This window comes from Cannabis sativa, chromosome 7 (genome assembly GCF_029168945.1).
Source record: "Cannabis sativa cultivar Pink pepper isolate KNU-18-1 chromosome 7, ASM2916894v1, whole genome shotgun sequence".
Classification (NCBI taxonomy): domain Eukaryota; kingdom Viridiplantae; phylum Streptophyta; class Magnoliopsida; order Rosales; family Cannabaceae; genus Cannabis; species Cannabis sativa.
Window position 1 is genome coordinate 46,901,695 of NC_083607.1, and position 12,423 is coordinate 46,914,117.

The 12,423-nt window shown below is 34.1% G+C and overlaps 1 protein-coding gene across 1 annotated transcript; it reads left to right on the forward strand.

The window, feature by feature from the left end:
- Positions 1-656: 656 nt before the first annotated feature.
- LOC115697163 (probable LRR receptor-like serine/threonine-protein kinase At1g56140) lies at positions 657-9,004 on the forward strand. Its single transcript, XM_030624072.2, has 24 exons — positions 657-1,219; positions 1,957-2,143; positions 2,566-2,637; positions 2,746-2,817; positions 3,068-3,139; positions 3,683-3,754; positions 4,002-4,073; positions 4,159-4,230; positions 4,340-4,411; positions 4,512-4,583; positions 4,676-4,747; positions 4,843-4,914; positions 5,043-5,108; positions 5,384-5,446; positions 5,532-5,576; positions 5,714-5,775; positions 6,112-6,497; positions 6,589-6,784; positions 6,869-7,009; positions 7,104-7,222; positions 7,355-7,565; positions 7,768-7,999; positions 8,168-8,315; positions 8,432-9,004. The coding sequence occupies exons 1-24, from the start codon at positions 1,090-1,092 to the stop codon at positions 8,744-8,746; spliced, it is 3,021 nt and encodes a 1,006-aa protein (XP_030479932.1). The 5' UTR covers positions 657-1,089; the 3' UTR covers positions 8,747-9,004.
- The last annotated feature ends 3,419 nt before the right edge of the window (positions 9,005-12,423 follow it).

Sequence of the window (12,423 nt, forward strand, 5' to 3'; positions counted from 1 at the left end):
AGGAGTGATGTATAATCATAGAATTGAAATCGATGTACATGGATACCCAGCCCCCCACATTAGATTTGATTATTTTTCTGACTGTTGTGTTGTGTCTATACCTATCGACCTATTTCACAGATAATTTACTCATTAATATTATTATTATATAAAGTAGTTAGAAACAATTTGCATTATAATATAGATTTAGTACTTCGAGTGGAAAAAGCAATAAATTGCTTTGCTATTATGATCGGCGTCAAATAATTAAGAAATTGTCAAGGAAAACCTTTCCTATGAGAAATGCTAAAGGGCACCATGCTAATGGTACTAGTGGTGCTTAATACTTTCTTATGTGTCAATATCGTTATTAGTCCAATTAAGTATCGGGTCCCATATAATTTAATATAATAATTTTTAAAAGTATCGCTAGCCAATCGCAACACGACATGTCAAGAAAGTGCTAGACACCACTGATACCTAATGACAATGTTCTTTTCTTATCTACCCACCCACAAATTAACCACAATAGCTATTTTTTTTTATATATATATATATGTATATAAATAAGATTTCAATTTGCATTTGTTTATTTATTCTTTGGGAAATTATAGAGATTAATACACATGCACATTTATAGCATATAAATACATGAGTATGAATGTAATAAATGAAATTGTCAATGAAATAAAGCTTAATAAAAGAATCAAAGAAATGTTACCCATTGAAGACCTGACTAGATGTTCTTGGTCTTATATTCTTAGATTGAGATGGGTCATGACTCATGGTGATATTGATATGTATATAGTTGACCCTCAAACCTTATATATGTTTGAACTTTGAAGTAATCCTTTCTCACCCGAAAAAGGACAAACATTACACAAAAACATAGATAAATATTTTAATGTAATGTAATGTCTAATAATAATACTAAACACACCTGTCCTGCATCTTCTCTCAACACTAGTACCCACAACAAGTTGAAGTAGCACAGTTTCTAGGGAGAGAGGAGATGAATTAGGGGTACAAAATAATTATATCGATTGATGATATGTGTTTTGGTTTGGGAAGGCAAGTAAAGAAGAATCAGAAATATTGAAATTGGAAGAGATGTTTTATGTGAATTATACTATTAAGTGGAGCCTCCTCTGCTGCTCCTTCATCGTCTTCTTCTTAATTTGTCTGCCACCTCATCCCTCCATGGCTCAAACTCAAAACGCCACAACAGATCTTTCTGAAGGTTTGTATACACATATCTATCTTTCTTTACCTTTTACTTCTTCTTCAAATCTCTGTCTTTCATATTATAAGTGACTTTTATATAGAATATATGTACAAGTAAATCAGGGAGTTAAATTTTTCATTAGAGCTTCAATTTAAGAAAGGCGTAATTTGGTTTGGTTTGGATTGTTGTTTTATTTTCTGAAAAATTAACAAAATTCCAACTTGAACTTCCTATCCTTTTTTTGTCTTTCTTTTTAGATTTTTTTTTTTGAAAAAGGTGGCAGACTAATGTTTAAGTCTTCTAGCTTTTCAGGAGTTTAAAGTATAAAAGTGATGAGTATTACGTTGTTTTGTATAAGTTAAGTTATACAGGTTGTTCTTTCTCTTTGTTAGGTAGAGTCTTTTTATTTAGCTTTGGTTTCTGTTATTCAATAGCACTTTTTCTTTTGAAATGCCCTAGATTTTTATTGATTTTTTTTGCTAGTTTGCTTTTCAGTTTTTTTTCTAAGATATCCCTAGTTCATGTTCGTTTCTGATGAATTAGTTGTACATGCACCTGTGAATTAGCTTAGATTGAGGATTATTCTTTTTTTCTTATTGATATGTATAAACTCTTGCTTGTTGTTAATGAGAATTTAATTTAAAAAAAAAAAACAGAAAAGAAATTAAGGTAGGTAGTTTAAGAGGTGATTAATGGGTGATTTGCAGCTGTTTGTGATATATATGTAATTTATGATTTTATGAACAAGACAGTGAGAGCACTAAATACGTTATTTGGAAAGTGGAGAATAAAACCAAATACAACGACATGGAATATAAGTGGAAATCCATGTAGTGGAACCGCCATTGATGACAATATCAAACGAGAAGACATGGACAATCCAGGAATCAAATGTAATTGTACCTACGACAACAACAGCACTTGCCACATCACTCACCTGTAAATCTCTCTCTCTCTCTCTTATTACTTATCTTTACTTACCAACAATGCCATTTCAGATTTCACCACAATATATGATTCAAAAGATTACATAAAGTTGATAATATTCATTGGTGTCTATCATATCATTCGTGATATTTATCAACTATGTGTTCTTTGGGCTTAGAAAAATTGGTAATTGAAGAGAAAAGTCAAGTCAAGTGAGCAGGAAAAAAACACATACACACACAAAATTGACAATCTGGGTGTTTTTCTTCCTCCCTACATATACTGAATTGATAGACATGAATTTTTGAGGACTTTAGTTGTTGACTTTGCTAAATTGATAAGAATAATTTGGCCAGCTAAATAATTGATACAAATTACTTACTTTCCCTAACTTGATATTGTTATGCATCTCATTTGATTGTTTATATTCACAGGAGAGTGCAGAGATTGGAACTGCAAGGAACGGTTCCAGAAGAAATTACAGCTTTCAAATTCTTGAAATATTTGTATGGACTTTCAATTGACTTTTTTTTTAACTTATCTCTCTCTCTCTCTCTCTTTTTTTTGGTTCATTTTTACTGATCCTGAAAAAGTTATTGTTGAAATATTTGTAGGAAGATCAATTTGAATCACTTTGAAGGAACTTTGCCAGCATTCTTTGGAAACTTTTCTCTGCTAGAACAAATGTAAGTGTAATTAGCTTTGTTTGATTTTTCTATACTTGATAAATTTAGGAGTTATTTTAACTGTTATATTATTAGATTAAGGAAGCTTTATCAATAGTTTGAGATTGTATAAAATGTTTAGGCGTATGAAGAATGGCTATAGTTATAACTTTTCTTAGTAGTTCTACAAAGTTAATTTGAGATTTTTTTTTAATAATTTCTTACAATTTTGTGTAAAAATTTAGAAATATCTGACTATATTCCTGTGCAGAGATGTTGGCCACAACACATTTCATGGGGCAGTACCAAAGGAGCTTGGCAACCTTAAGAATCTAAATATGCTGTAAGCTATCAAACCAGATGTAACATCAACTTTTTGTTTGGAGCTCAGTTTTGAAAATCTTTTGATCTGTTAAGATAAATTTAACTTTCAATTTTGATAAGAGATATGGACGAAATGCTATTAGCAAGTTCTTCTGTATATCTGGCATGTTCAGGAAAGTGAACTTAAAAGACTTTCAGGATCATTAAAATGGATAGGAGAAGTTATTTTTGGAGAAACGTAGGTGCTTTCTATCTACCTTATTTCTAAATTGTGTTGAAACTCTATGCTGTCAAAACACTAAGGCGCTCTTGCAATATACTTGCAATGTGCTTGGTAATATACCAATATGAGTAAATTCATGTTCTTTAACTTAGTGAATGTAGTTGTAGCTTCAGTCGTGTGCTAAGCTCTCTTCATTTTAAATGTTAGTTGTGGTTTGCATATTGTTTGTTAATAATGCATTGTTGCCAAATATATTGTCAAAATTACTTAAGACTGTGTCAATGTAAGTGCAAGTGATTGCTTTCAAATATTTATTCCCATTTTCTCTATGCTTTGCAGTGCCTTGGGGTCAAATAATTTTTCTGGACCACTTCCCCCAGAAATTGGTAATTTGTTGAAACTTGAGCAAATGTAAGTCCCTTGTCTTATTTTAAGATAAAGGCCAATATATTTACTTTCTGCAATTTTCTCCTTGTTTAAGTATTTGCATTTGAACTTAGTGTTAATTTTTCTGTATAATGAAACAACTGAAAGGTTCTATAATAATAAACTAGAGAGTTGAGAACTTGAGAAGTACTTTTCACTCCTAAACTACATCCTAACTCAATTACTCTATGCTTATCTTGTTATTATGATACTAAATGTTTTGTTTCTGTAGTTACATAGACAGTTCTGGAATAAGTGGTGAATTTCCCCCCACATTCGCCAACCTAAAAAATATGCAAATCTTGTAAGGATAAGATATTGAAATCTCTTCTGCACCTACTTTTATTTGGCTCAAATCAAACTTACTATTGTTACTTGCTGAATTCCAGGGATACACTAGATACCCCTCTCTCTGGGAAGATACCAGACTTCATAGGAAACTGGACACGTCTAACTAATTTGTAAGTATTAAAATTGCTGGTTTATTTATAAAGTTATCAACACTGTTAATGTTAACCATCATTTTTCTGATGAGATCTTAAGTTTTAAACCTCTTAAATGTTATTGTAGGACATTTGTAGGGAACTCTCTTCAAGGTCCCATACCATCTAGTTTTTCTCAATTGACCTCGTTGACATCTATGTGAGTATATAAAATTTCCAAAGTTCTCTTGATTTCTGTACATGTATAATTCTACTTTGGACAAGAGTAGGTTAATATATGTTTTTCACTTATATTGTAGAAAGATTGGGGATTTATCAAATGGGAGCAGTTCCCTTGATTTTGTCAAAAATTTGAAGAACTTGACTGAGTTGTAAGTTTACGACTTTTTTTTTAATTAAAATCATTTGATTCTTTCTCGCCTATACTAACTATTTTATTACCTTTTATCTTTTGTTACAACAGAATTCTGAGAAATGCATTGATTTCCGGTTCAATTCCACCTTTTATTGGAGAATTGAAAGGTCTTAAAACAGTGTATGTACAATAAACTTAGAATACATTACAAAGTATATTTTAAAATAGCTTCTAATATTTTTGTCTGTTGTAACTTTGTTCATGAATATTTTCAGGGATTTGAGTTTCAACAACTTAACCGGAACGATCCCTCCTGAGTTGTTTGTCATGGATAATCTAATAAACCTGTAAGTAGTTTAGTACTTTTATTTACTTTATGTCTTTCCTAGAGAAGATTCAAACTTTCAAGTATTAACCTTAGTGTGTCATTTCTATTGTACCCTAAATTCCCTTGGTGCATTGTTTAAATGTTCAGATTTCTTGGAAATAATAGTCTGACAGGAGGTATTCCCAATGATTGGCGTGACAATCTCGTGAATATGTAAGTTATTTATTTTGACAACATTTTGGGTCCAATCAAGTGTCAATTGGACATTTCTAAGAGGCTACAAGTGTTATACTTCTGGCACTTGAAGCAATCATTGTATCTTCCATTTGATTTATTCAAAATATGCAGTTGCTAATTAATCAAGGAAAATAAAAGAAATATGTAGAGTAGAATTATCTAAAAACTAAGCATTTTTTACTTTTGTCAATTCTGCATTTTTTGAGAATTATTTTCAACTGATTGTTATTTATATACTGCAATGTCTTCAGAGATCTGTCTTACAATTTCTTATCAGGGCCTTTACCGAGATGGTTAGGCTCAATATCACAACTGTATGTCTTCTTCTGTTTTTTCTACATTTCTGATGCTTAGATTATTAGTTACCGAATAGGATATGATTCAAACAACTTTGTACAGGAACTTGGTGGCTAACAATTTCATATTTGATGATTCAAACAAATCGTGAGTGAACTAACCTACACACGATCTAAAGACTTCTGCAGATTAATCACTTTTTCTATTTTCTATTTCTTTCTAGTCTTTTTTTAAAAGAAATAAATAAATAAGAAGAAGAATTATCTGTTCTTTATTTGTTGCAGAGTTTCCCCTGGGCTGTATTGTCTCCAGAGAAGTTTTCCCTGCAATAGAAATACCCCAATTCGTAAGCCCCTTCATTTGACTCTTCTTGTTCAATATCATGTTATGGATACAAGAACTGCTTGTATAGCACTTTTTTTTTTCTCAAAGAGAAGTTAAAATTATATGCAATAAAGAAAATTCATTAAAGTTCTGAGCTATACTGAGTCTCTAGTGTTTATATGCCTATGAGCATATATAAAAAAAGATCCTTCCTTTTACATCTCAACTAATAAAATAAGAGAACAGCAGTTTTTACAATTTGAAATTAAGGGTATTATTGCATTAAAGTGTAAGGAGATAATTCCTCTAAAACATTTTGTTAGCATCAGTAATGAAGTTCTTTTATTGAATCACACAGATACAAGCTTTGCAATCAAGTGTGGAGGACCACAGATGTTAGGAAATGATGGCGTAGTGTATGAAGCTGAAGAGATAGTTCTTGGCCCTGCAAAGTTTCAAGTTAGTGGCAGAGAGAATTGGGGAGTTAGTAAGGTTGGTTTATATGGTGATAAAACAGGTAAACTAGATATTGAAGGAACCCAGGAACAAGTCACATCAACCACTGAGAAGCCAGAGTTCTTCCATACTGCACGAATGTCCCCAGGATCACTAAGATACTATGGTCTCGGTCTTGTGAATGGGCTTTATACCGTGACGTTGCATTTTGCAGAAATTGGTTTTCCTAATCAAAGCACAAACTTGTGGGCTAGTCTAGCAAAGCGTGTGTTCGATATTTATATTCAGGTTAGTTTCCAGAAGAAGAAGAAGAAGAAATAAGATTTTCCATATTTGTGATCAGCTCAAATAATCTAAAAGTTCTTCATTTTCTTCTTAGGGACGCCGCTTAGAGAAGGACTTTGACATATCTAAGAAGGCAGGTGGAGTTTTGAAAGCAATCCAAATGAAGTACAAAGTCAATGTGACAGAGAACTATATCGAAATTCACTTGTTCTGGGCTGGTAAAGGGACCTGTTGCATACCTAAAGAAGGTTACTATGGTCCATTGATAGCAGCTGTCCATGCTGAGGCAGGTAATGTGTACCCTTAATCTCAGGTGGTTCAACCTACTTCAAATCTCCTATTTGATACCTGAAAATGTTGTGCATATTGATCAGATTTCAAAGTATCTAAAGGAGAAAACAAGAAGAAGACAGGGATAATCGTCGGTATTGTAGTCCCTATTATGGTTGTCGGTCTAGCATTGCTACTATTTGTATGTTACAAGAGGAGAAAATATGATGAAGATGATGATGAAGGTATAAGTATATTGGTAGGATCAGATAGCTAAAGTCAAGTATATTTTATGTGCATATCAGTATTTACATGTTATATTCTTGCACCGATTTGCAGAACTTCTTGGTATAGGCCCCAAACCAGATACTTTTAGCTATGCAGAACTAAGAGCCGCCACAGGAGACTTCAGTTCTGCAAACAAGCTTGGAGAGGGAGGATTTGGTCACGTTTATAAGGTATTATATTTTCTTCTAGTTTTCAAACGATAAATTTTAATATTTAGGTGTGATTGAAGTGATTTTTAATTATTATGGATTATATTTAGTTCAGTTTAACATTTTATCAATAACATTGACATGTCTTTGTAGGGTACACTTTCAGATGGGAGGGAAGTAGCTGTTAAACAACTTTCAGTAGCTTCTAACCATGGAAAAGGTCAATTTATGGCTGAAATTGCCACGATATCAGTTGTACAACATCGAAATCTGGTGAAATTGTATGGATGTTGCATTCAAGGAAATAGACACATCCTGGTTTATGAGTATCTTCATAACAGAAGTCTCGATCAAGCACTATTTGGTATGTAGCTATTCAGTTATCTTATACTTTACAATTCAATTCTGCAAGAACATATTGTGTATTGCAGTCTTCGTTGAACAATTGTTTCTCGACAGATATTTATTTCTGAGTCAGTAACTAATAATTCTTTATGATATAGTTATTCTTATAATCATGTCATACCATTGGAAAAAAGAAACCACTAAATTGCTAACCATTGCAGGAAAGAATAATTTGCACTTGGACTGGCCTACACGATTCAGTATATGCTTGGGGACAGCAAGGGGACTTGCTTATCTTCATGAAGAATCCAGTCCAAGGATTGTACATCGAGATGTCAAAGCTAGTAATATTTTACTTGACGATGCACTTTGTCCAAAGATATCAGATTTTGGATTGGCAAAGCTCTATGATGATAACAAAACACACATGAGTACGCGAGTTGCAGGGACAATGTAAGCTCTTAAACCAACTCTGGTGGAAATATATACTTTTGACTATTAGTTATGGAACTAATTAGATTATATCAAATGTTAAAACTCGTAATCTGGAAAGAAATTGCCCTGAAGATTAGAATTGATGTAGATGACAACATCACTAAGACATGTTTTATGGTGTTGTAGAGGATATTTGGCTCCGGAATATGCAATGCGTGGCCACCTGACTGAAAAGGCAGATATTTTTGGTTTCGGTGTCGTTGCTTTGGAGATTGTTAGCGGCAAACCCAACTTTTATAATGAAGGCAACGAAAGTATTTATCTCCTTGAACGGGTATGAAAATTAAATTGCCATGCATTTTGTTCTTGTTACTCTGTCCAAAATGAGCTACAAGTAATATTAAGAGTTAATCACAGATGCAAAATTTAATCTGTCCAATCTGTTTATAGGTATGGAATTTGCATGAAAATAACCAAAGTTTGGAGTTGGTGGATCCATCACTAGTCGAGTTTGATGCAAAAGAAGCTATTAGAATAATAAGAGTTGCTCTTTTGTGCACTCAAGGATCACCATTAATCCGCCCATCAATGTCTCGTGTCATCGGAATGCTTACAGGAGATAGTGAAATTGAAAATGCTAGATCGAAGCCAAGTTATCTTACTGATATGGATTATAAAGATACAACTACTATGAGTACTATGGGTTTCTCAAGTGAGCCCTACACTCCTGGTTCATCAAATGATAATAGTTACATTTTCAATTAATCTATGTGATGGATAATTTCAGGTTTGATCCCTATAAAAATGACTATACAGATTTATATAAATACCACGCCATGTTACTTGGAGAACTTTGGTCTTCAAGTATCCAGATTAAAGATCCATTCATTCATTATATCTCTATAGCTCATGTATCAATTTTTGTAAGTTCTTGTATGTGATGTTAAAAGAAAATATTGTCAAATACTCCAATTCCAATACATCATTTTGCAAGGGAAATTTCATTTTTTGACCCTACTAAAATACACAATATCAAAATTTATACCATCCATTATTTGTACAAATTTAGTCCATTGATTACATGAACTTCCCATTTTACCTTTTTTTTTTTTAAAAAAAAAATAAAATAAAATTGATAAAAACTGAAATTGCCTCTTTCTCTCTCTCTCTTCCCTCTCTCTCGTGCACCACTCTCTCTCTCTAGAAAAAATTGAAAAAACTTCCCAAAAACTTCTTTCTTTATCGTCCCACTCTCTCGTCCCTCTCTCGGTTTACCATTGAATGGTTGTTTCTCGGTGGGCGTTGGTGGAAAATCGGAGCACACCAAAATATCACTCAAGAATCTTACATCATTACAATGGGTAAGTTGTGTTTGAAGCCTTTTGTTAGACTTTATGAAGTTTACTTTTGTTATATGTGTCGTATTTGTTGGAACTGGTATTTTTTGGTCTGAAATGTTTGAGATCTGTCGGATCTGGTTTTCAGTCGAAATCTAGGTTTTCCAGTTGTTATCGATGATATATTGATAGAATATCGATGCTTTGTCGATATTCTGCCGGGAAAGGCCAATGATGATCATTATTGACATGTTGTCGACGGTTTGTAGATAGCATGTCGACGAAAAGCAAATCAACCTATTATTTAGAAGTTGTCGACGATTTGTCGATAGCATGTCGACGAAAAGCAAATCAACCTACTATTTAGAAGTTGTCGACATTTTGTCGACGGTTTGTCGATAGCATGTCGACGTAAAGCAATTAACCTATTCTTTAGAACTTGTCGACATTTTGTCGATAGTATGTCGACAATATATCGATGCAAATGAAAAAAGCCAGAAATAAAACATAAAATAACATTAAAATAACATAATCCATAAATATAACATAAAGTTCATTAAAATAACATAAAATAAAAGTTCAAAAAAAAAAAAACCAAACAAACAAACATTAAATAAAACTCGCCACAAGCCATAAAATAACAAATTATTAAAATTGTTTGGCTTGTGGGTGAGACTTGCAATACTTGCATAAAGTTCCAGGCTTCACCGATTTACCGTTTAAGATGCCTAATTTGCAACGACGGCATCCTTCGGGGAACCCTGGTGGTGGAGCCGGCCATACACCAATTTTGCTAAATTGTGCTTCAAGTTGTATCAACCTTAACTCGTTCTGATTTCGTTCTTTTTCGAAAGCTCTATCGGTGTCCAGAACTTTCTGCATTTGAGGAGTAATTATGCCAACATCAGGCTCCTGCTTGAGCTCTTCAGGAGTTAAGATTGGGAATTTGCCCTTGTTCTTTCTAGGCGCCATATTTAGAACTTAAGAGAAATTTGCCTTTAATTTTGAAGTGTAAGAGAGAAGTAGAAGACAAGAGCACTTATGAATTAGAAAGGGATTTGCTTTTACAGAGCATTATACATGTTGGGAATGTAGAAAAATTTAATGGCCATTAAATGTGTAACTGTACAGGAGAAATGCATGAAATGGTGTATTTGTCGACATAATATCGATACTATGTCGATGCTATGTCGACAACATGCGGATTTAATGAAACCGCATACTATTTTGTCGATACTATGTCGACGTTATGTCGATAGCTTATCGATGATACACGTGTCTGACATGCACCGTGGCAGTTGGGAAGGGTTGTTGGGAACATAGGTAAAATTTATTAACATTAAATGTGTAACCTTAAAAAATGAAACGCATGCAATGTGTATTTGTCGAGTGAATATCGATACAATGTCGATAGCTTGTCGATAGTGGAATGGATTAATTACCATTGTACACGTGTCTGACATGCAAATTGCATTGAGGAGTCTATGTCAATATTATGTCGATGGTGTGTCGATTATATATCGATGAGGACTGCCAACCTCTTTTTTTGGTAATGTTGTCGATATAATGTCGACAGTATGTCGATTATTTGTCGATGAAACATGGTATACTTTGTGCTGTATTTTTTATCGACATAAGTCGATGGATATCGATGAGATGTCGATATTTCTTATTTTTTCTTATTTTTTCCTGTACTCACCTTGTTTGGTTTGAAATTGCAGGAGACAAAGTATTTCTTTTTGTATCGTACGATGGTGTTTGGTTATGTGAGAATTATAATTGGATTTACAAAGCAGAAGGCAACTTGACGTTGACAGTTTCAACTGAGACAACCCTACAAGAACTGCGCCAAATTTTATATGAAGAGTTGGAGGTTGATCCTTTAGCGTATGATTTAAAGTTGGAGATTTGTTCCTTGTACATGAAGGGACAAATGGTTCCGCCAGAGGTTACTAAGAAAGAACACCAACTGAGAGCGTTCTTAGAGATGAGGGCAACAATGTCAAATACAGAGTTTATGCCATTATTCGTGACCAAGGTGAGAAAAGTTGAGAATTCGGAGCCTACGCCGCCTACTAATCCTCTCCCTCGGAGTGTGGTAGGGTCTTGCGTTCCCGAAACAGATGTTGGGATTGGTGTGAATGAGGAGGTTCCGACCAATGTAGAGGTTCCGACCAATGTAGAGCAACAACAAGAAGCGATATGATTTCATCAGTTTGAGGAGTTCAATACAAACTTCTACAATAACGATCCTATTGTAGATTTGAACATGGACGATGAACATGATTTGGCAGTCGATGAAGCTATAGCGAGACCTTCCTTGAGGTTAGAGTGTGTACCGAGCAACCATGGTATACATCGAGAACGACAACCTCGTAGTAAAAATTGCACTACACCTGGAACTAGCAGTAGTGGACAAGGCAGAACTGAAGAACATGCTCCTTCTCGTCATGCAACCTTCTGGACGTTCTCCTATTTTGAAGTTTGTACCAAGTTCAAAGCTCCTATGTGGACAAAGGAAGATATAATGGAAAATCATGAGCTAACAACTTGTTTACAAAGTAAGGAAGCAGGGGTGATAGAGCTTGGTAATTTTTTATGAAAACAAGGAAGAACTGAGACAAGTAGTGGGTAGGTTCGCACTTAATAACAATTTTGAGTGGATGGTCAAGAAGTCATCGCCTGATGTGTTGTACGTTACATGCAATGCTCCAGATTGTAAATGGAGATTGAGGGGGAGGAAGAAGATGCATTCTGACAACTTCGAGGTCACTGTATTTCACAATGAACACACATGTAACCTGAATGCGAGACGTTCAGATCACCGTCAAGCAGCACCATGGGTGGTTGGCCACCTTATTAAGGGGAAGTACACCCAAGATGAAACTAAGTACAAGGCTAAAGACATACAGATGGACATGTTTGACAACTATGGTATTCAGATGAGTTATGTGAAGGCGTGGAGGTGCAGGGAGATGGGACTTACGTATGCTAGGGGTACGCCTGAGTTTTCATACATGAAGCTTCCTGGATACGTTTACATGCTGGAGCAGAAGAATCCATGTACCATTACTGACTTGTATTTAGAGGATGAGCGGTTTAAGT

Excerpts from the sequence above, each read along its gene's own strand:
- LOC115697163 (XM_030624072.2), top strand. The coding sequence starts at position 1,090 with ATGTTTTATGTGAATTATACTATTAAGTGGAGCCTCCTCTGCTGCTCC. Across the intron at positions 4,074-4,158 it reads CTAAAAAATATGCAAATCTT|GGATACACTAGATACCCCTC; the intron begins GTAAGGATAAGA and ends GCTGAATTCCAG. Across the intron at positions 4,748-4,842 it reads TTGAAAGGTCTTAAAACAGT|GGATTTGAGTTTCAACAACT; the intron begins GTATGTACAATA and ends GAATATTTTCAG.